General features: G+C 44.8%; 1 protein-coding gene across 1 annotated transcript; it reads right to left on the minus strand.

The window, feature by feature from the left end:
- Window positions 1–3962: 3962 nt before the first annotated feature.
- Window positions 3963–19199, minus strand: onecut3a (one cut homeobox 3a; the record flags this gene model as incomplete). The annotated part of the gene is made up of 2 exons (XM_084547510.1): window positions 3963–4303; window positions 18161–19199. The coding sequence occupies 2 exons, from the start codon at window positions 19197–19199 to the stop codon at window positions 3963–3965; spliced, it is 1380 nt and encodes a 459-aa protein (XP_084403636.1).
- Between the last annotated feature and the right edge of the window lie 5760 nt (window positions 19200–24959).

A 24959-nucleotide genomic window follows, 5' to 3' on the forward strand; every position in this document is an offset into this window, starting at 1 on the left:
AATTGTCAACACACGCCTACCAAGTCTTAGCACTAGCCAGGGGGAAAGGTTGACTGGACAGACGAGGTGGAGGGAGGAGAGAGTTTGTGTCTATAAACTGTCAGCGAGTCTTCCACACTTTTCTAGTGCAGCCTCTGTGCTTGCACGCAGTGGAGAGAGAGAGAGAGAGAGACATTTAGTGGTCAGGTTTTCCATCTAAGGCCCTCTTAAGTGCTTAGATTCACAGCCTTTTGTTTACCCCCCTCTTTCTCTGTTACACAAAAATATCTCTGATGAGAGAGGGGTAAAGCGGCCGAGAGCGTAAGCACGTCCGGGCAGGGAGACCAAAAGAAAAAACACGAAAAGGCCGAGAGCTAGTAGAAGATCGACGATACAGTAACAAAGACTCTGACAGATTAAGGAGCAACATATAATTTTGTTTCAAATAAATAGTGTATAGAAAATGTTTTATAGACTTTCTACATGATAAAGTGCTTGTATTCTAGTGTATCAAGATGGAAAGTCAATATGGGAGAAAATGCTGACACAACCCCCACTCTGTGTCCCTCTCTTTGGCCCCCCTTTCTGTCCATCCAATTATGGGTGCATTGTCTGTGTGAGTGCGTGTGACTAAATAGGTGTGCTGCTCTATGCATGTATCTGCATGGCTGCGTGTGTGTGTGTGTCCAGTGCAGTCCCACCCGTGGTTGAAGGGAAAAGGCACTCAACTCTGTCTGCAAGGCAGCCACCTCCTCCGATTGTGGCACGATGCAGTCCGACTGCGCTGTTAGTGCGAATGTGTGTGTGTGTAGTTATGCCATTGTGTCTGTAAATGTCTGGGCAAAGAGGGGGGGGCTCTTATTTTTGGTTTGTGTGTCCCCCTAGGCAGTTTGTGACTGGTAGGCTGTAGTATCTTTGGTATTGGTGGCGGTTTCACAAACCACTCAGCTTAGTGAGGTAGCCACATTGGTTCTCACTACAAACAAATGTCATTTTGTCAGCTTAGTACCTAGAGCTGTATCTAGTTATTTACCTATGCTCGCTGAACTGTATACCACAAGTCAATTTAAGCTCATCTTCCTTTGGCGACGTTAACTCACTGCTTACAGCAACGTGAAGTTAGTCGGTACCTCCCAACTCTACAAAGACCATCTCTTGTCTAATCTGCACCGCTAATCTGACTACATTGTTGGAAATGCTACAGTTGCATCTTAAGACCGTACAGATAACTATTGAGCCCCGAGCTTGAACGCCCCCCCCCCCCCGCCCCCAAACCCGCCCTCCAATAAAACATACTGAGTCAGCCAGGACGTTTGGAGGTCATGTTTTGTCCCCCCTCCATTGTGCCCCATTCTTGGGGCTTAAAGGGGGCTGAGAGTACCACAGTTCTGACATGAAATGCCGAAACAGAGAAAGCGTCTGCCGTTCATTCTTCTCTTCAGCAGCTCCCTGTTTTTCTCTTTTTTCCTCTTTCTTGCTGTAAATGTCTCCTCCAAGTCTATATTCACACAGAATGCAAAAAAAAGAACAAAAAAACGTCCATCATTGGCCTCAGTCCTTGCATCCCTCCTTTTTTTTCCTTTTAAAAAGTCCTTCCTTTTTTTGTTTTTGATTTATCAACAAGGTGCCTTACTTATGCACAACAGAGCACAATAGTAACAAGAAATAGAAACTTTGTGTCTATGGTACTAATTAAATACCCGCATCAATATAGAGGGGAAGAGAGAGAGGGGAGGGGAGAGGTGGGGCAATGGGGTTAGAGGGACAGAGGAGGTAGAGAACCAAAGATAGAATGTGAGTTTTCTTCTGCTTCAAAATGTGTCCAGTCATGTGTTGGAGATCATTTGTACTTGTAACACACACACTGTGGTTGTTGTCGTTTGAGGTTTGGTTATTGTATGCCTTAAAATCTGATTCTTTTTTTCTTTCTTTTACTAAAAAAGTATATTTTAATTCAGTTAAAAGCTGATTGTTGGTTGCTATGGCACACACACGGCGCCCGCCATCAGTGGGGCGCACTGTAGCCGTGTGTTAACCCTAGTACCATATTCTCTGACTCGCATTAAGGCAGTAAGCATTGGCACTAATCGTTGTAGCATTTCAACAGCTGAGTGTGGTGGTTTAGCTTTGGGTTAGCTACTGATAACCCTTGTGTGGGAATAACCGGGAGATTAGCTTCGAATCACATCTGAAAGCTTTTTTTTTTTTTCTTTTTTCTTTTGCAAACAGATGAAATGAATGAATGGAAATAAGATCTGACAAATATAAAGCCTCCCGAAATTAAATTAAAACCTCCACTGCACCTCAGATGTGTCTGTCTCGCTATGCCTTTCTGTTACATTTTACTCTGTTGTACTTTCCTCTGCTCCCCTCTTTGCGTAATTTTAGTACTTCGAGGATTCTTGTCAGATTCAGATTGCCTAAATAAATCCCTGCCTTTGCTAAATCCCTGCATTTTCAGCATTCAGTGTAACCATCCCCCCTCCTCCAGCGTCACCGGTGCTGGTTGGAGGAACAATGAGGAACAATAATAAGATAATGGTTAGCTATTGATCTGCCTTCAGAGAGCTGTGAGGGCCTGAATGTGTTGTGCCATGACTTCTCCTGAGCATCTAGTGGCTCTTCCCTCCCTCTCCTCCACTCTGAACCCCCTTGCTCTGCTGGATACAGGTCTCTGCTTTAAACAGCAGGGGGCACTGTTGCTCCGCCAGCACAGGCAGGACCAGGGGACAGAGGTGGAGGTGTGCTGCTGCTGCTGCTGCTGCTGCTGCTGTAGTAGTGGTGAGGCCTTTGTGTCCCCATCTCCACTGGGTTCCATGTGCTCCTCTTACATTCTGCTATTCGTATGCAGCTGTAACGTAGTTGGCTGGATGCCCGAGCGTGTTGTTGTCATCGTTTGGTTCTCAGTTATTGATTAGAGAAAAAGCTCCCAGCAGAACAAAGAGCATGTCCAGACATCTCACCCGCCTCTCCCGTTGGTCAGAGAAACACAGACTCTATAGGCTCAGGCTAAGAGTAACAATGACATGTCTCCCTACAGGCCTCCAACATCTGTGCAAAAAATATAGACCTGGGCCTGGAAGACCTGAGTATCTGCTGCCGAGCATCTTGAGTTTCACCTTCAGGAGGGGTCAAGGCCCCGCTCTTTCTGTCTGCATCGATTCATTTTTCAATTCATTAGTTTGCCGTATGATCAGGCTGAGCTGCTCTCTGAAATGGCTGGCCATCAGGGAATACCTTTGGCCGAGGAATGAAGGAGACTACAGGAGGAGGGGGAGGTAGAGGCGCAGAACTGGAAAGCCTTGTTGTTTTTTTCATAGGCTGCGTTGTTTTCTTTATGACGGCCTTGTGTGTGTGTGCGTGTGTCTCTGTGTGTGTGTGTGTGTGTGTGTGTGTGCGTGTGTTGCAGGACGGGGCTCTGATAATAAGGCTATGTGCTGTTCTTTTGTCAGATTTATTGCCGTTCTTTCGCCCTTGTTGCTTCCGTGTGCCGGCGTAGAGAGGACGTGAGGGAGAGTAAGGAGGCAGACACAAAGGAGGTGAGTCGAGAGAAGAAAAAAAAAAAAGCAAAATCTGTGGCTACTTGGATGGTGAAGGAGGAGGCCGGCGCGATGCAAATACCGTCCATCAAAAAAGAAAAAAGAAAAAGTCAAATCTTTGGTGTCTCTTTACTTTGTCAGATGCCATAAAAATGATTTTCTTTCAAAAAAGACAGAATCAATGATTGTCCTTGTGTGAGTAATGCTGAGTGGACCTGACTTCACAATTCACCTTTTAGATTATGCTTGTTTCAGGTGAGAGCTTGAAATTTTGACTGACATAAAAGATGATTGCATGGCACAAAGGATTTTTTTCGGGGCAGAGGACACATTCAGGCAGTCCAGGCCAGGAAGGGTTGTTATAGACAGGTTTCACAGCCAATTTCCCATGTCGCCTGTTGTCCCAACCTGGTTCCCCAGCCCTCTGAAGGCCCTCTCCTCCTCTCAGGCCTTGGAGAAGGTGGTGGCAGAAGTGCCCGGCTGCCCTGGGCTTGTACCATGATCATCGTGCCAGCGGTCCACACAGCGGCGGCGCGCGTTCATGAAGAAGTTGCTGACGGTGCTGAGCTCCAAGCCGAGCTGCTGGGAAATGGTGATCTGCATTTCCTTGGATGGGCGCTTGTTCTCCTTGAAGATGGCGATGAGCGTGCGCCGCTGCAGGTCAGTGAAGACTAGACGTTGTTTCTTGGGCGCCGTGTTGCGGTCCTTGTGTTGCTCCTGTTCTTTGCGCTTGCAGGCTTGGTGTGGATGGCAGCGGTGGGAGGGATGGGGATGAGAGTGGGAGGCAAAGAGGGGAAAGAAAACACAAAGCAAGGTAAATATACAAAAGTGATTATTTTTATGAGCGAATGACAAAAAACAGGAGGTGGAGGGAAGTAAAGTGACTAAAAGTGTTATTAGCCAGTGCTTAAACACGTGAAAACTAGTTTATACACCAGCAGAGATGCTACAGCTCCATCTCTATTGCCATATTAAAGTTGATTTAAAGCTAATCCATGCCTCCTGCCCAGTGGGAATATTCCTTCCATCCTGCAGAGTGCAGACAGGGAGCCAGCCTGCGGTGAGAGAAGGATGGGGTGGGGAGGATGAGGGGTGGGTGTGTGTTGGGGGGGAGTGGGACTGGCTGTTGCCTGCTAGCTGGAGACACTGCTGTTTGATTCAATATTAATGCAGTTTGAGTCGCAATGGGGGACTGAGTGACTGTTGCACAAAAGTAAGCATTTTGTGTTTCTGTGTGTGTGTGTGTGTGTGGAAACGAGAGACGGAGAAGGGGCCTGACACAGGCAAAGAATAGGGTGGAGAAACGAGAACAGAAAAGGTGCAGGAGTAAGACAAAGTGTGTGCAGTTGTGTGTGTGTGTGTGTAAGAACTGAAGAGAGGAGACGAGAAGAGGAGGGAGGGGCGGTGAGTGAAGGAGAAAGCGAGATATTGACCGACTTTGCTGTAGGAATTGAGGGGTTCTCTGTAGGGACTGAGGTCAGAATCCCCCCCAGCAGGTCTACAGTCTGCTACTTCAAACAGAGCCCACTGGAGCCCACTCTATTGAGCTCTGAGAGGGTATTTATAACCCCCCCCCCCCCCCCCCCCCCCCCCACCCCTCCCCACATGCACACTCACACATATACACGCACACACACCCAAACACAAACACTCGAGAGGTGCTTGCGCTGGCTGCTATGAGCCCCCTTCCCATACACAGAGCAATTTTCAAAAGAAAACACAGCGAGTGTACTCTTTCACGTTTGGGAGGGGGCGCTGGGGTTTGTATGCAGCGAACACAGAAATTAATAGTTAATAGAGTGCTGTATTGTGGGCAAGTGTGCTGTAACTCAAAGTATTTGTAGGAGACGTGTGGAAAGCAGCAGACAGGTGGAGGGTAAAAGGCAGAAACGGCGCCCAGAGATGGTGGAGGAGGAGGAGTTGTGTCTGTGTGTGTGTGTGTGTGTGTGTGTGTGTGGAAGGTTAAGGCACCACCTCTGCAGCCACATGTTCCCCCGCTGACTGAGGATCGAATCCTGCCAGAACGGACTGCGTGTCCCTCTCAGCTTCCCTACTGTCTCCATAAAACGAGAGCAAATTGGAGAGAGAAAGAGAGAGAAAGATGCCATCCCTGTGGGGTCTCCACCTGCTGCTGTTGCTATTGTCTGATACTTTCATACTCGCCTTCAGTAATGTCTCACTCTCACGCTGTGTGTGTGTGTGTATCTTGGTGCATTTAAAGACAGGTTTTTTTTCCCTTTTGTCATTCTACTTGTGTGTGTGGGTGTGTGTGTGTGTGTGTTTGTGGGAAGGTTGTGATTATGCTGAAGTGGCTGGAGCCAAGCAGTGGCGCTGTGTGTCTAATTACAGTGGAACAGAGCCCATTGATCAGCCATTGCAGTCCAATCTGTTTACTACAGATGGCTAACCTGCACACTTGCACATCCATCATATTCATATTTCACATCAACACCGCTGCTATATATACATCACACAAGCGCACGCTGGCTAATACACAAATTTGCCCAAACGCTTGCTTGTATGTACAGCATGCACATCATCGCGTGTAATATTTTGATTTATGAGAGGTTTATGGCGATGAGAAAAAAGCAGGAGGATGATGAAGGAATTTTAATATCGGACGGCCAGGAGAGATTATTGATATTATCTGCGCTCACTAAAATTATAACATCTTGCGGTTATTGTCTTTTAGTTTAATAAAGGTTCTGTAAACATAATTTAAACCCTCAATGCTCTTCCGATGACATTAAGCTCCAACTGCAGGCCAAGCTAAATACCACCTGGTAATTCCAGAGACTTATCCCGGTGTGTCAGCTCATATCATGGATTTATCAGCGGATTGATTTATTTGTCGTTCATCAATATGACAAGAATCTATGATCTGGTCTGATTCCACCAGCGAGAAGTGTTTTTAATTAGCTTTTAATGAACAGAGTTAGCTTTGAGGCTGATGTGTGACGTTATAAGGATTTATCTTTATAACAAATGCTTGTAGATGTAATTTTTCATGTTTAATTTGGTTTCCCTCAAAATATTATCACAAAAAAAAGTAGTTTATGTGCCCGAGTTCTAGTATGGTGCATGCAGTGGATCTGCACACAGATCAGGGAGAAGTTGCTATCAGAGACACACCAGCCCGTCTGGATTAAACTCGTGTTGAGGAGGATTGGTTTCCCAGCAGGACGATGAGCCTAGACATGCATCCGAGCTCTGCCAGGCCCGTTTGAAGTCCAAGGAGGACATGTCTATTCCCCCCACAATCGCCCAGACCTTAGTGTTACAGAACATGGACAAGGCGAAAATTGCGGTCTGTGGGATGGCTGGGAGGAGTGCTGACGTAATGTGAATTCTAATGATTGTAACTGTGATGGTTGTAAAAGGTAAAAAGGCTAAGCAGGTTTTTTTTTGCAAAGAAATGTTTTTTTTATACATCGATATTCATTTTCTGATTTTGTAAAATCATCACCTGATTTAAAAATGGCTTAATGCAGGCCTGCAATATATTATAGTATATTTACAAATTTTTTTTTTTTTTTTTTTCATTTTCACATTTTATTCTGAATACAGATTTATCACCATCTCACTATTTAAGATCTGAGGTTCTGCTCGTTTTACACAGCTTCCAGTTGGCCTGAGCTCCAGTACTTCCTAGTGGTGTGTGACCTTTTTCTTCTGTGGTTTCTCCAGATGTGTGACATTAAACAGGTAAACACACGCCACATCTGGTTTCCTACTTTGCATTAATACATTAATAACAAAAAATTGACAAATTAGGCTTAGAAATAGCAGCATTGTAGATTTTCTTTAGTGAATGCTACAGTAAAATCCACATGGAACAAACTGGTTACTCAGTGGCGTGTCTTCCAAATGACTGATTTATTTATGAATGGCTCACACACATGTGGAGGAAATGTTTGGGCAAGCTAGAATTTTTTTTCCACACTTTTTTTATTTTGTTGGAAGGGGGGGTTATCATTATATTTTCTTTATTTACTAAACCCTTAGACATAAGATAAAAGAAAGAGTATGCTCATCTACATCCTGGCCTATTTGTGTGCATGAAACACTGACAGGAGTCTGCGGGGCTGACGGCTGTCTCTCTCTTAATGCGCCTCCACAACTAGACGACACAGTCCCCTCTCCTCATCCGTCCAGCTGACAGTCACGTCCTGCCGCCTCATCGACCGCTTGCCTTGCGCCGCTTCGGTCGGCAGGTGTCGCTCTCGTCGTGGCCCGGCTGCACGGGGGCGCCATAGTGCGCTGCCTTTGCTACAGGCGCTGGATTTAGTAATCAATATCGATCGATCGGTGAGGAAGGGGGCCCTGATTACTGAACCAAGCTCGGCGTAGAAAAGAAAAAAAAATCGATCATTGCAGCTTTTAGAGCTACAGTAGGCACCGAGCAGGGAGACGGACATAAACTCATGCACAAAGAGCAGAAATCCTGGTTTGGTGCTGAGTGTTTTCTGAGGTGTAGCTACACCCTGTTGATATACGGGCGGAGGGAAATGTGATTTCTATAACGCGCTGTGTGGAGCCGTGAGCAGGGGCTGACCTACTTTGAATGGAACCCGAAAACGCACAAAGACTAATTAACAAACCCATATTTGTGTTTCTCTGATTTTTTTTTGTGAAGGCATATTTTCCTCCTGCGTTACAGTAATATTTCCTATATGAACACGTCCTGTTAATCTCCATTTATATCAATTCAAAGGCCTCCGGGATTGGACTGCGCCGGCGTCTCGACTCTCTCTTAATGAGTGGTTTTCCAACACATGCTCGGGTGAAAACGGTGTAACTTAGGCCCATTTCTTTTCCACTGATGACATTAATATTCTTTGCTCCACGACAAACCAAGCGAGGTTAAGAGAAAGGCCCTGGGTGTTCAATATCGATCGATAGATTCGTGAATAATTCGTGTGTGAAATTCAGTTCGTCCAATTAATTATGCCTCGGAGGGGGGAGGGAGGGAGGGAGTGGGCCCGCAGAGGAGATTCATGAAGGGCTGGAGACGCGAAAAACACGCCGTGCGAGAGAGAGAGGGAGCGAGAGAGAGAGAAGGAGGAGGAAGCGGTGTGATGATCCTGCTCTCTTTGCCTTTAAAATCAGAGCGCAAAAAAAAAAAAAAAAGAAGGAAATTCTCATCACCTGTTTCATCTGTTTACAGCGTGATGCTGAATATTCACAGCTGTCTCCGCTTAGGCCTCCTCTCTCCCTGCAGATGTGAGTCCATCTTGAGCATTAATCATTTTATTGATCACCGCTGCCCTTCCTGCTCATAATGAAAAAGTCAAACCGCCTAATATTGTGCCTAAAGTGTTTTATGAAACCATGATTACGCATTTGCATTTGCATTAAAAAAAATAAATAAAAATAGTATTCCAGCCCACCTTCCTGTGATCCAGTCCTGGAGCCATTGCGATCCCTGTAAAACAGTGCGAGGTCAACGCCGTCTGCTGATTTAATTAATTTACCAATAAACGTGTTGACTGGTAGCGGTTCGGCGCGTTTATACGCAAACAAACACAGTCGGTGCCTCTATTTTATTGGTGGAGGGCAACACATGTCCTCAGTCATAATCTATGCCGCGCGCTTGTTTGTAGCTGCACCGTACAATGTAATGTTTAAAACTCCAGCTCCTTTATTAACCGTGTGCTGCTTTGCATGGGCCGTTGCCCTAAAAACGGATGGCGTGCGTAAAGCTCTCTCTTTTTACTGTGGCATTTGGCTGCAGGGCAGTGCCAAGCCCCCTCTCTCTCTCTCTGTCTCTCTCTCTCTCCCTCTCTTTCTCTCTCGCCAGGCCAAAACACTTCCAGCTCGATACTCCTTAATGTAATGAGTGAGAATTGGTGTTAATATACTGATAAAGCGGCACAATTTGTTTGTTTGCCTTCTCCTGCGACTCGGCTGCGAGGCATTTCGTCTCCAGCACTTCAATAACAACTCGGCCTGAACTCAGTTACACATCTTCGCCCACACCTCACCTTTTAAGTCCTGTCAGGAGCAGCCTCTACCTTTTTTAGATTTGCTGCATCAGCTATCGCAGTCGCGCACTGACCGGGGGTTGTTGTGTTTTTGTGTTTTGTTTTTTTTTTCCATTTGAAAATACGCATCAGAAAACAGACAGCTGCGCGCGCCGTGCGTCAGTTTCAGATGCACAATATATATGCGGGATGCAGCTGAGAAATCTGAGTTTATTCAGTCGCTGTTTGCATCCCGGTGTGTTATCAGGCAACGCGGTGGTGAAGCCAAGAAATTGCACAGTGCTAAGAAAATTCAGTAATCGGTCGAGGCTGCAGCCTGCGATGATCACGGTCCTTTAGCTAATTAAAAGCACTCAGCCATTTAAGCACATGATTGAGAGAAGACTGAAATTTAACCCGCATCATTATTATGATTTTTAATTTATTTATTTTTTGCGAGTTTAACAGCAGCCCTTACATGTGCCATTTATTTGTACGAGTGGGTCCATTGTTGGGGTGATACTCTTATCTGTGATTATCATTGATTTCATTCATAATTGCTTTGACCAGTTATGCGTGATAGCGGTAATGATCATCAAGATGATTTTGTGCAGACCAGGAGGCCTGACGGTTTCTCTCCTGCAAACAACAGGTGTGGGCGTCGCTCTGAGTGTGTGTGAGTGTGTGTGTGTGTGTGTGTGTGTGTGTGTGTTTTCAGTTAATTCGTGAATTTATTCAGGAGCCTCTTTGGAAAATTTAGACAAAATTGTGCTCGAACTGAAATCTTATTGAATTGAGAAAAATGATCCACAAATTTTAAACATGGCATTCCTACTTATAAACACAGTACTTAAAATATAAAATAGTGAATTGCTTCAAAATTCACTTCATAAGATTTGATTTATAATATCATATAGTAACAAGGAAATTTAGTTGAGAATGGAAGTCTGAACTATTTTTGTGGAAATTTCTCCCTATGATCAGCATCTTTAAAGTCTCGCGGGAGTAGCAGGACATACAGAGGTCATTTAGGTCGAAGTTTGCCCTCCTTTTTTTATTCATTATTTTTTTATTTTTTTTATTTACACTCCTGCAGTGAGGTGCACAGATTTGTGGAAAAGTTGCACCATTTGGTTTATTTTATCCACTTGAATCCGCGAATTCCCTCAAATATCAGCGGTCGTCGAGCTGTCACCTCTCTGCTGAAGTTCTGCTTTGTCGTAGGAGAATCACCGCTAGTATATCACACTGATACACAAGCAGGTGATAGCCACTGTTTTCCTGTCCACCGGGGACACGGACAGCTTTTCAATATGCACGAATTTTTCAATTCAGTCCCTTCCTCTCTCAATCACGAGAGAGAGAGAGAGAGAGTCAACAGAAATGTCCTTAATCTTTGTTATATGTCCCAATCCATTTGACTGATCTGTTGTCTCCAAATAAAACGTAATAAGTAGAAATAAAAAATAAATCTATTTTTTTATCTGTATTTTTTATTATTTTTTTATGTAAAGCTCTGATTTTTATTTATTTTATTTTAATTTGTGTTTCTGGGGAAAAGCAGCAAAAAATACTTTAATTTGTCTGAATTTATTTATTTATTGCTCCAAACTATTCAAATAATTAAATCATTGTGCCTTTCCAACCTAACAACTGATGCTCAGATTAATATTAATAATTTCGGAATATAAAATAAGTATTTAGAAATTATTATATTATAAATATGCATTATGAAACTGTAAGTTTTATTACATGTAGGCTATTATGTTGTGTCCCAAAAAAATAATGAATAATAAAAATCAAATATGACAGCAAAGACACACACACACACACACACACACACACACACACACACACGCCGCAGTATTTTTCCAAACATCCTGAACAGAAACCCCGAATAAAGACAGAAGTCAGCGTTTTCACATCGTCTGACTGAAGCAACAAATTAACCAAATTATTAATTTTGGAATAACCCCGAAGCTAGTTCGTTATATTTAATAACATGTAACACAAAGACTTTATGAGCTGACATCGATTCATTCATCAATTGATTTCACAGTCGTTTTGTTCCTTTGTTGATCTGTGTGGGGTTGCCCAACCGGAGTTTCGGGTTGCATCTGTGGGTACGATAAGCTGTGTGTGCTGTGTGCGTGCCTGCCTCTGTGTGTATGTGTGTGTGTGTTTGCGGTTTTGTTGCGATCGACCCTGTAAGAATGACTTAAAGAGGCTCCATACAAACCATCTGTAGGCTCCTCTTTCTTTTCAGATATGATTTGGCAGCTGGAGAATTTCTGGGTTTATTTCTGATGTTGTAAAATTGTTTTATTTTATTTTTATTTTTACACGACCTGGGCAGGGTTTACACTTTACACACTACTTTAAATTAGTTACATACCTTATCCAGTCTTATACTGGCTATCGTAATCCTATTTTTTCCTTCTACCAGACTGAAAAATATCACATAAAATTATTTTATTATACTATTGTCATTATTTTTTAATTTCCGTCCCCGCAGGTCACCTTTTTTAGAAATTAAAACGTGCTACAGATAAAAACAGCCCTCCCTCTGTGTAGAAATGTGAGATCCTAACACGACGTTAAATGTTTTGCCTCCTTACAGTGATCACCTGAATGCCCGCTCCTCTCTTCTTTAATTGCGTGGACATTGTCCTTGCCTTGTGTTCTTAGCATGCGCATTAAACAAGCCATTATCGGCCCTTTAATAACCGATGGCCTGTCAGGGCGTCAGATAAGCGGGGAGTGTGCACAATCGCTGCTGCTGCTGCTGCTTCAACGCCGCTGGACACTGATTTATCCTCCCCCTCCAAAAAAAAGTAATCTATTACTCATTTCCATAAGTATCTCAGCCGTCTCTCGGTGTATCACATTTTGGTGCAGATCAGGTTGGAGCCGAAAAACCCCCAGTCAAACACGCAGTTTTGTTTGAAATGTAAAGAAACTATTAGGGGAATTGAAGCCAATCGGGACTCAAGGTGGAAGAGTTTTTCTTTTGGGGTGGATGTGTGTGTGTGTGTGTGGGGGGGGGGGGGGGGGGGGGGCGTGGGGCGTGGGGCGTGGGGGCTCCCCGGCGTTACGTAACAGCGGACTGAACTCCATCAACACAATGCTGATGTGGTCTGGTCAACAATTTTAACTGCACAACAGCTTGCTCTTTGGAACCGTATCTTGCTTTGGCTCTTGTGTAAACCATCACAGATTGTGGAGGGTCAAAAAAACAGTCCACACAGCATGATTAGGTTTTGTTTTTTTGTTTTTTTTCCTCCACCTGGAATCTTAGCACACAAAACCTTCATTCATCCCACATTTTAAAATCCCTTTGTGCAGCTATTTGACTTCAACGCGCCAGGAACAAATAATTAGATTTAATTATGATTATCTACGGTATGGGCTCTTTGTGTTTTTTTTTTTTTTGTTTTGTTTTTTTGCTTTCTTTCTTTTGGAAAAAAAAAGCGGGGACGCGCACACTGTGCCATTAACCCTTTGAAGCTAGCCGCGCGCATTCCGTTGACTCTGCCAGCAATTTGATTTAAAGGTCATTCTCTCCTATCGATCCGGTTTGGCGAGGGGGCGACGGAGTAGCGTAGGAATTGATCATCTAAAATAGAAGAGACGGTATCCGAGACTGTACAGAGTCCAGACCTCTGCTGCATTTATAATTGCTAACCACGTACCCCGTGTGAATTGGATCGTGTGTGAGTGAGAGAGAGAGAGAGAGAGAGAGAGAGAGAGAGCGCATATGTGTGTGTGCGCGCTTTTAAGAATGGGTGAAGAAGTGGAGGAGTCGGCTCCTGCTTCAGTCAGACTAATCTGATTTCTATTAAAATTACATTATTTTGAATAATAAGGTCAGCGCGTGTGTGTGTGTGCGTTGTGCCGGACGGAGCAGTGTGGGTGGGGTGCATATTGAGCGTAGGGAGGTTAAACGACTGTGAACTTTAAGTCGTCTCACGCTGCTAATCCCAGCAATAGAAGGGAGCCACTAAACCCTCTCGGATTCACAAGTCAGCGTTTGACGGTTTTGGGGCAGAGCGCGCAGAGAAGTCCGCAACGAGCACGCAGCGCCAGAGCGTTGTTAGTCATTCCGTGTGTTATGGAAGGTGAGCTGTTAATGGGAGAAAAGGTGTTGCGCTGTGGAGATTGGAGGAAGAGGGGGGGGGGGGGGGGGGGGGGGTGGTAGTTGCATGGATGCATGGCGCAGCTCCAGAGATGGAAAGGAGAGACCGGGGGAATGGAAATCGATACAGATCCAGGGCTCGCCAGATCGGCCCTAACAATGTGGCGCAGATTCTACATCCCGATCACATACGTACAGGAGGGAGGAAGGAACGAGGATGCCACACGTACGCAGGCTGGTGCGTTATGCAGCCATGCATTAGTGATCTGGTTGCAGTCGTATGTTTTATAAATGATGTGTATTTGTTGCATTAATTGTCCATCACATACTGCAGAGCCAGCCTCTTCGAGGTTACGGATAACGGCGCAATGCACGAGATGTCATTTCATCTGCTATGAGCTCCACTGAAGCCGGGATTTAAACAAAATAGCCTCGAGGTATAACCTCAAGAAAACGACTGTTGCTCTCCCACCAGGGGATTGCAAAGGCGATGCTTGTACACGCGTGTCTCGGTAGCCTACTTACAGCACACGTTGCTGTGCTTAACGAACAACGAGGCTCTGAAACCACAGCTGCACTGTTTACTCCCCTATCTTCCCCTCATACATCAATTATTAAAGAACCAATCGATCATTTCGCGGGCCAACATCAAGCCATCTCTTCGTGGAGAAAAAAAAAATAAAAAAAAAAAATCCAGTTTTAGATTAACACGCATCAGTCACACATCTTAATGGTGTAAATCTAAATGATCCTGGATTAAATGACCAAAACATGAATAAAGAGCTCTCACTCTTGACACGTCTTTGTTGCGGCCGGATGCTTTTTGTTGCCAAAAACATAAGACGAGCTGCTGTTTGTGTTGAGCAGCTCCCAGAAGAAGCTGTGATTTAAATGGCGGGCTTCGCGCTGGACCTGAAAGTAGGATGCAGGATGGTGTGATTGACGCGCTTGTGGATTGTAATATTGATCGATGGGTGGAAGCTGTTGGATGAAATAATGGTGTTTAGGGCCTACACGAATGCTATTAAGTATGTATCGGTAAAACTCCAGTTCACCACCTTGAACTGTCCTCAAAAAGACATCCCGCGGTGCAGCGTGGACATTTCAGCACCCAGGACAGCGCCTAGCAGAAAACTGACCTGCGGGGAAACGGGCTTATTCATCAACGCTGTGTTGCGACAAATAAAACCCCTTTTCTGTCCGATATATATTATAAATCTATTTTATATACAGAAGAGCAGACATATTTATCTTAAACTATTAAACATCAATCAGGTTGAGGCAACAATTTAAGACAAAAGCCTCAAAATGATGAACCTCTGCTGACAATAAAGGCCATACTCTGTAAGGAAGGCAACCGATCAGGTTAATACAAAATATGTTTGCCAAGATAAATGGATGTAGGCTCTGCTATGAAGCACGGTGCAGAGGGGAAAGGGCGCAGCGGGATGGGGAAGGGGGGGGGCGCTGGTGGTGGATGGGGATGAGTACTGCTCCAGGATTAGGCCTGTGTAAACTGCGTGTAGTCCATTGAAACATGAATAGAGGCCTCCCACCCTCATTCTCAACAATGTTTTTCCTCCGTGTCCCGTGGGTCTTGACCTGAACACCCTGGCACGTGCCCTGGCCATTCAGATGGTAATGAACTATACTGCTTTTTTTTTTTTTTTTTTTTTTAAAAAAGGGACTTTGGCATGCCTCGGCATTCTGCGTCGCTGTTAGAAAATATGAGGTACGGAACTGGAAAAACGTGAATTTGGGCTTCTCTTTACGCGCCATTTATATTTGAGACCAGTCTGGAAAAAAGGCTACCCGGATATAAGACTAAATAGCAGACGAGTAAGCTTACAGTGCATATAACAAATGGGACATGATTACAGCAAAGAGGGGAAGAAAATGTGTGCAGTAACCTTTTTTTTTTTTTTTTTTTTATAACAGCTGTCCCCTTTCCCAACCTTTTCCGGCTCCCGCCTTCCCCCCACTTCTCTCTGCTCCGGGGGAGAGACCAATGGGAGAGAGTGCTGAGGCGGGATAATTGATAGATGCACTGGCCATCCTTATCGATCAGGGCTGTATTGACCCGACCAAATACATTGAGATGGAGTGTGGAATTCAACACAAATGCAAAGACGAATTGTTTTCATCGTTAATGCGATCTTTAAATGCCTCCCAAACCTCACCGTGCCCGCGTCTTTCTTACTTGTGCTGCTCTACAGTGAAGCTGCGTGTCTATACAGCAGCCGTCTAAGAGATGTGCTTCATGATACACGTATTTTATTTTATTTTATTTAAAAAAAAAAAAAGCTTTATTTGGACGTTATGTTCCTGCATGTAATGGACAGAATAGGCGGAAAAATCGGTGCGTCTTCGCCCTCGTTGCTTTATTAGATGTTAAGCGTGAAGGACACACACATTGCCCTCCCAAACAGGCCTATATCTCTGCTCTGTTTTTCCTTTCAGGAGTGGATTGTCATGTGTGTGTGTGTGTGTGTGTGTGTGTGTGTGTGTGTGCAGACACTGGCATTTTCGCATTAGCTAAGCAGGGCAGCTGCATTGATTTGTGTGACTGTGATGAATTTGGAATAGTAATTTGAATTTATTGATTGATGTGGCCGAGCGAGTATGGCCCAGCCTCACTTTCAGCATCACAACCCCCCCTATCCCCATCCAAACTCCCACTCCCAGCCCACATGCGCACCGAGGATAATTGTGATTTTAAATGCAATAAGTAAAATGTTGCTCCCTGCATTTACATACGAGTCATTTGTCATTTGGCCCATCCGGTGTTTCCCTGAGATCTCCCCTGGCAGCAGGTTAATGCATAATAGGCGCTGTATAGCCTTAAAACCGGCCTTTCCAAGAAAATAAGAACATTAACAAGAAATTGAACATAAACTGTATTTGGAGATGGATTCACTGACACCATCTGTCACCACTGGGTCACATTATAGTATGAATAAAATGCTAATTGTCCTTCTGCAACCCTAAAGAGAAAAAATGCGCACACACACCTCTTACACCTCTATGCTGTCCTGGGCCTGACCACATTAAAACATGCAGAAGGTGTGCACTGCACAGCTCTGTGCCACTACTGCGCGTCAGTTGAATTGGAGGGTTTTATCCTGGTGCCTGGTGTGGAAGATATAAAACCCCACAGCCCAATTAGCTTTAACAGCAGTGGCACTTAAAGAGACAATTGTGGAGTGTTTAAATCTTTATTTACCAGAACCCCACTAAATACGCAAAGGAACAATTTACATGCCATTAAGTGCTTTTCAATAGGGCATTGACTGGAACTAAAATATGCCACTATATCTGCTTAATTGAACTGTTCACTGAAATACGACAAGGAAGCGCTGATTGACGTCTGGGAGCGCAGCACGTCTAAACAGGGCCTTTACACAAACATCGATGAGAGGGGACCTCTCACTCACATCTCCGTTTTAACCCCACTGTGACGTCTCTCGTTTCATTTATGTCCAGTTAATCAGGTTGTTGGTCTTAAAAGACTTTAAAGGGGGGCGGGTTCAAATCACGGCCTTTAGTGTGATAATCTTTGCGCAATAACAATTGACACGACGGATCAAAGAGACGAAGCATTCAGGAGGCCGAAATTGTGAGACACAGGCGGTTTGTGTCACAGTTTATATATGTGGAGTCGCTTCTCTAGTCACTACAATAAACAATATCTCAGCTACAGAATGCCTGAAAGGTCTTTGAATCAAATTTGGACACAGCATGCCCCAGAGTGCCGAGGAGACGACACAGGCCAGAGAACGACGCATCTGTTTGTGTCTCTGTCTTTCAGATCCAAATCGATCATTTATCAGTCCGCTACTCTGAAAGGGGACGCCTGGATCTGAAATATTGATCCATAGGAGGTCATGCACCCCCGGCTCTTTGGCCAGGCCTCAGACGAGCCTTGTTTGCGGCGACGCTCTTATTTGACAGGGCAAGTGCCAACGTATTAGATCAAGTTAGTTAGATACACAAAAGTGGGCATTTTGACTTGGAGTGATATCAAAGCGTGGGCCTGTTTTACCTTTAAAGTAGAAGCTGCAAGATGTAATCAATCTCACATCCTGCTGATTTCCTTTGTTTGGCCTCTTTCTGTATGTGTGTGTGAGTGTGTGTGAGAGAGAGAGAGAGAGAGAGAGAGAGAGAGAGGGCGACAGGGGGAAAGAGGGTGAGGCAAGGGGAAAGGGATGAATGTATTCGTACTGTATCCGTGCGTAAAAGTGCTACATGTGCGTAAAACTGAACGCGTCTGAGCGTACCGTGCGTGAACCTGGTCTCCCATCTTTTGTTTATCACACCTGGAGTCTTACACAGCGTCTGTTTATACTTTCCTGGATTGTAGCATCAATCAAAATATAGATCCCCCCAACGTCTAACACCCCAACTGTCATGATGAAGTTTTACTCAATACAATCGACTAATAACTTCTAGTAATGTCTGTTTGAGCAGCTATTGACAGTCTCGCCACATTGACTTCTAATTGATCCCTCCACATCACTCAGGTTGGGAGCTGTCTCCTCACTCACCTGCAAGCCTGAGCGCTGACATCCGCTGGAACTCGGGCTCCTGGAGCCACTTCCACATCCTCCTGAACGTCTCGCGGCCAGACTTGAGCTTACTCCACGGTTTAGGGTTCCGCAGCAGGTCAGACAGAGTTCCCTGGGACCGGCACAAGATCCTCTGAGCAAAGATGGCCTGGGGGATGCTGTAGCGCTTGAGCTCTGCTGTTATTCGCTGTGCCACCTCCTTGGTGTTTATCTCCTCCACCTGCCCCGACCCAGCTCCCTGCCCGCCTCCCACCACCGTCTGCCTGTCCCGGTCTGACAGCATTGACCCGTTTGCCTGAGAGTGCGGATGGCTGTGATGGTGTATGCCGTTCAAGGATGTCATGAGCCCGGCGCCGTGGCCCCCGAGACCCCGGGCCAGGTGCTCCTCTCCCCGGGACAGCATGGCTGCGTGGGACTCGAAGCCTCCCGAGGACAGCATCTTGTCATTAGAGAGGTGAGCTCCAGGACCGTAGGCGCCGAGGGTCTGCTGGGAGCTGTGCAAAGACCCCAGACCGTTAGACAGAGGGGACAGGGGCTGCCCCATCCCGGACATGTCTTTGGGGTAGTGGCCGTAGAGGTTACTCATGGAGGCGAGGCTTCGGTCGTCCCTCATCAGGGTGAAGCTGCCGCTCACGTTCCCAGCCGCAAGCCTCTGGTGCGCCGGATGATGGTGAGCATGTGGGTGCGGATGGTGAAATTTCTCCGAGACGGTGGATATAGGGGGTAGGTGCTGCAGCGGCGTCAGCGTGGTATAGGTGCTGCTCAGGCTCATCCCGGAGTCGCACGACATGGTCATAGCCGGATGCAGGGGGCCAGACAAAGCGTGGTCTGTGCGGTAGTCCCCTGCTCCCTCCAGTATCGAGGCCATGCTGGACACCATGGCTGACCGTCCGTGCGACACCAAGTTCCGATGCGACGCCGACGACTGGCGCGCGTGTGGGGAGTTCATTAAGTCGCTCGTTTGGTGGGAGTGAGACACACCGTGCAGATTTCCAATGTTTTCCATTGTAAGCTCCATCGTTGAAAGGATCTTTATTTCCACCCCTTCTCGCCACTCTCTCTCGCTCTCTCCCTCGCTTCTCTCCCTCACTCGCCCTCTCCCACTGTCGCTCTATCTCACACTCCTTTCCAATAAATTTTGAACGATTTCAAAGCCAAGCCATTGATTGTAGTTGCCTCTCTGCAGTCAATCCAGCATGGTTTTAAAAGATCGGGTCCCGGCCGCCACACAAACTGCGCCGCAAAAACCTCTGCTCAGTGTGTGTGAAGGTGTCTGCGCCTGCCTCGATTTCTCTCGCTGCCGAACACCTTCTACTATACCCAAAGCGCTGCTCCGCTCGCTGTGTGTATATTGACGCGCCCGCGCTCATGTTAAGATGAGACCGAGCCTGTGCGCATGTGCGCGCCCCCGCGGTGTATCCTCGCACCCGCGCACTCTGTCTGGGGCCGGCCTGACGTCACTGGCCCCCCACCTCCACCCACCCACCCATCCACCCCTTACCCCGTGTCATGCGTTGCTCATGTTGCAAACTGGACCTCAAATTCCAGAAAGAAAAAAAAAAAAGATTGCATTAGAGACACTTTAGATAAAAACACAGAACTGCGACCCTCTCCAGCGCGTGCAACATTTACACTCAGATGGATAAGGAGGACACGCTCCTTGTTTTCTCTGATAAAAAACCTTTTGACACGGCGCCAGCAGCACATGTGACGGCTCTGTTGAAGGTTAAATATTAATTGACATGTGTCACGCCAGGCCACGGGTGTAATGAGGAAACCAGATCTCGTAGAGGGAGGTCAGAGCTTATAGAGCCTTTTTATTTTGAGGATGCGTAATTTATCGATGCCGGCAGAAAGAGCTCCATAATATAACCACTTATTTACGAGTTTACGCACGAGAACCGCAGCTTCAAACCCGACTAGCTTCAGCTTATAACTGCTGTCTAAAAATCTGAAACGATCTGAAGTTTCTTCCCAGCGTCTTGCCGTAAAGCTCACTCTCATAACTTTTTCTTACAACTTTTTTTTTGTTTTTTGTTTTTTTTTTTCTTCCTCCTGCAAATGTTACTGGATAAATCTGCGGAGTTTCATTTCATCATAGCCTCTAGGCTTTGACCCCTTTCGCATCTTTGCTCCTCGCAGTCAGGCCACGAAAATCAAACTCTCACCCATAAACTCGCGCATAATCTTGCACGCCTCGTAAAAGTTTGCACGTGGAACTTGCCGCTCGCTGATGTCAATCCGGTTCAGCCATCCATCAATGTCAAAGTATGTATGGATCAGGGAGGGGGGGTGCGTCGATAGGCTGGTGCCTATTGCAGGAGCCGCAGTATGGATGCGATACAGCGGCTACATTGGATTCAGTGAGGGGAAAAAAAGGGGGCCAAGGAATAAGACGCTTTGGGTGTAAAGTGAAGAGTGTATGAAACTTGATTTAAGCCGATAAATGGTTGCGTTCAGATATTGTGCGTATTTATTTTAGCGTTGCTGTCTTTTAGGCCCCATACAGAGCTTGTTTAATTTCGTTAAAGCGCGCGTCCACTGTTTGATTTAGTGGCCTGCTGCTGTGGTTATTGTGTGTAATGTTGTATAGTTTTCTCGTGTTTGCCCCGCGTAATTGACCCAGCACCAATCGCAGTTATTATTTTGCAGCACCCAATCTGTGTGTGTATATGTGCTGAGAAAACTGTCACCACCTCCACGACATGTTTAGACCAGTTTCAGGACACTGTGGGGTGTGATGACGGTGTGTGTGTGTGTGTGTGTGTGTGTTACCAACCAGCAGCCCTCTATCGGGCTTCAGTTGCTCAGTAAACTGTGTGAACACTGTTACCAAGTGAGAGGCCTTGGCATTTTCACCGATGTTATGTAAAATGAGTCCATTAGTATTTCGACCCGGAGCTGGAGGGGGAAAAAAATAGTCCAACAATCCAGGAAGTGGCATCACTAATCATTTGCAAATTGCATAAAATAATTTCCCTGACCAGTGTTTACAAACTGTTAGGTCGCGGCCATCCATAACTTCACTGATGAATTGTGATATCAGTGGCCTTGGCACACAGCTCCTCTCCCCGCCAAAGGATGACCCTAAAAGCGGCGCTGATTGCCAACGGGGGGGACGGTGGCTTTTGGCTTGTGTGCCATCCGGAGAACAGCAGTGTCCGCTTGGGTTAATGTCCCTGTATTGATCCCAGCAACCACTGCTATCGAAAATGAATTACCGAAGCCCGCACAGCAGCGAATCCGTCATCTGTGCTCAGCCAGCCGGCCAGAGCAGCTTATTGGTCGCGGTGGTGATGGATGTTAACTTTCATTGCTGGCTCCTTGCTCCTAATTCACAAGGGTTTACAACCCAAAAGCAGCGCGCTGAAAAAGTTTTATACCCTCACCAAAAACTTGTAAACTCCGTATCAGACTCTCTGTCTTTCTTTATTTTATTTTATTTTTTCACTGGGGTCATGTTACACTGATAAAAACAACCAGGCCTACAACAGCAGGGTCAGCAGGAGGTGGGGAGCTGATCAGAGTACTTTCCCCATTTTCAATCAATCTTGTTTTCTTCTCTTTCATGCAGCTTGGCCAAATCGTTCACAGCTACAGAAGCTCAAAATAAAAATTTGAATGCAGACTAAATCCAGCCATTCCCTCCCAAAAATCTATGCATCCGCCTAGAGCTCGGCTTTAATTTGTATTTTAATGCACTGTTTTCGAATACTTAAATAGGCATATCCTATGGCAAATACAATATGAAATATTAACTGTGTCAATATCTGCGCTGTGACTGAGGCGATGCCGCGGAGACCCGGTGATTTATTTCATATTAATAATAGCGGGCGAGGCGGTGGCCTCAGCACCACGTTGGCATCGACTTTGCACACACACACACGCGCGCGCACACACACACACACACAAACACACTTTGCAGTGATTATGAGGCAGCAGTTTTGCGTTTTAATTTCCTCGTTACAAACATCAGATCGCATCACAGAAAGTTGGAGCGCGTTCTCAAACTGCATATGACATTTGTTTAAAGTTTTAAACTCGCCCCAGCCCGAAGCTGGAGGCTTTAATGAGGCCCGGGGCATTTTGTTTTTATCTTTAAGCGCTGCTGTCGTTTGCTGATCAACTAATCAATGCTGAACCCGGAGCTCCGCTCGATATATTTCTGAAGGATCGATAGTGCCAAATAAAAAGTGGGGGGAAAAAAAGCTTTCTGCTAAAATGGCTTAAGTTAGGTCTCCTGTTATGTGTCTGACCTGCCTCAACAGGCATTTCATTAGTGGAAATGACCATATAGTTTAAGCTGAGCTTTTCATTTGGCTGAGTGCTGCAGACTTCACACTCTCCGTGGTGTGTGCACCTTCTATTTTGCTGCATTTAATGTCTATATATATAGAATTTTAAAATTATTATTATTATTGTTGTATTTTATTTTATTTTTTTAGAATAGTTTTTATCCTTCATAATTTTTCCATGTCTTTACGCAGCAGTCGCCCAAAAAACTAAACGCCGCTTCCCTCCAAACTTGCCTTTGACATTTCTTTTATTTAATTGTAACACAGTATCCTAATAGGATAGGGATTTGTATTGGGCCAGTTCTCCTGTAAGCTTGTCTATTTTCCCAGGAATCACTCGATAGAGACAGACTAATCTTTTCATGACTCCTTGAATGACTCCGTGGCTGATGTATCACGCTTAATGTATTCTAAAGTATATTTACTTGAATCTGGCTATTGGCAAAAGTTAAGTAGCAGTGTTTAGTAATGTCGCATTGATCAGGCCTCTGAGCAAGTCAGCGGGACGGGGCGCTCCTGCTCTCGTCCCAATATCCACACACACACACACACACACACACACACACACACACACACACACACACACACGGCTGTGGCCTTCCTGGAGATAAAACTCACAACATCTGCCTTGTTTGCCCATGGCTCAACTTTAAGTAAGCGTGTATGTGTGTGTGTGTGTCTGTGTGTGGGAGAGACAGCCATATAACTAAAGCTCTTCAAGATCTAGAAATATGCTCATAAACATTTCACATATTGGTAAAACACTGAGTCTATTTTAGTTATTCACGACTCATTTTGCTCATATGAACTATTTGTTGTTCTGTTACACACTCCCTGTTTTTTTTTTGTTTTTTTTTTTTGTTAGTTGGATATATATTTTTTTGCTAAATATTATAAAATGAATCCTGCTCCACAGTCTCTCAGACCTTTAACTTATCGCCTCAAACATTTTCTGCAAACTTTCAATAGGCTACAGGCCAAATCAATGTTACCCTGCACTTTCAATGTTCCATGTTTGTCCTGTTAAATCTTTGAACGGTAGCCCACTGTTAAGCAGTGCGTTTCACACTCAGAGCTCTGCAGCTAAATTTAAAAGACCTAAATACCGAAATCACTCGAACATTGAATCGCTGTGTTTGTAAAAACGTTTGGCTGCAGTTTGTTAAGGAATTAGTGTGTTGCCATAGATTATTATTTAGGTGCATTTGCATTTGAAAGGGCCTGGCAATAGATGACCATGCTGATCAATAGCCCTGGTGCCATATCGACCTATCCGCAGTCTGATCGATTGGCAGAAAGAATTGGGCGCACATTTCTCCTCTGCTCTTGGTTTCACTCAAAATGAAAATCAACTTAGGTTGGGGGAAAAAAGACGCGCGTATGCATCGGGCCTGCGTGCGTAGCGGCTCTTAAAAAAATATGTTTTGGACAACAGGTGCCAAAGGAGGCCTGACATGCCCCGCCGAAGACCAATCAATGTTCAATACGGTAAGATGTTTTCTGATACGTTCTCATTATGAATTAAATTGGGACGTCTCTTAAAAAATAAAATAAAAACACAAATCAGAAGAAATGCCTGTAAAAATTGTTTGTTTTATATCTATATATTTATATATATAGATATAAAATATCTATATATATAAAATATCGACAGGAAAAATACACTTTTATTATGTGAATTAACAATTCCCTGTAGTTGTAAATTTGTTCTTATTCCGAAACATATCTGTGTTTAATTATATGTCACTTGACCAAAATTGGCAAAGGAGACGTCCAAAGAAAGATTCCCATCTGTCTTAACCGTGTCATTTTTCATTATGTGTATATATATATATATTGTCAAAAAGCTCAGTGAAGCCCTGCAGATTATTTTAATTCTGACAAGCTATTAGCAAAATAACCATCAGTCAGGTGTGTTCACATGATGCCTCTGCAATCGATAGGGATACTAATCACGAACACATTCAATAGGCTATCGATCTGATCGGCCTGGATTATTAAATGTTACGCGGATTAACCATAGTTTTTAGTTTTTTAGTATTTTTGGGAGGGACACTTCCAAATGCTGCTGCAAAGGCCATGTCGTGTTTATGAGACTAGTTGTGTTGACATCAGGAAAAATGACCAAGGAAAATGAGACCTGAGAATTAGGCCTGTGTAAATAATAATAATAATAAAAATTAGTATTAATATCAATCTTTTCATCCCAGATATTTCCTTTCATTTGATTGTGTTCACTTGATGAAATATTTACTTTCCTCACTTACACTCAGTGAAATAGATGTTTTAAACCAGGAGCAAACAGGCTGGAAAAAAAATAAATCTAAATGAATATCAGAATAATTTATAAGTACATCTGTCCCTTGTTTCCTTTGAATTTAAAGAGTAAAAGTTTAAGGGGATATTATTTAGAGTGGACTGGTATGTGTGTGTGAGTGTGTGTGTGTGGGGGGGGGTTATTGTGTGTTGCTATTGAATGTGTG

The sequence above is a fragment of the Chelon labrosus genome, assembly GCF_963514085.1.
Source record: "Chelon labrosus genome assembly, chromosome: 7".
NCBI classification, from domain to species: Eukaryota; Metazoa; Chordata; class Actinopteri; order Mugiliformes; family Mugilidae; genus Chelon; species Chelon labrosus.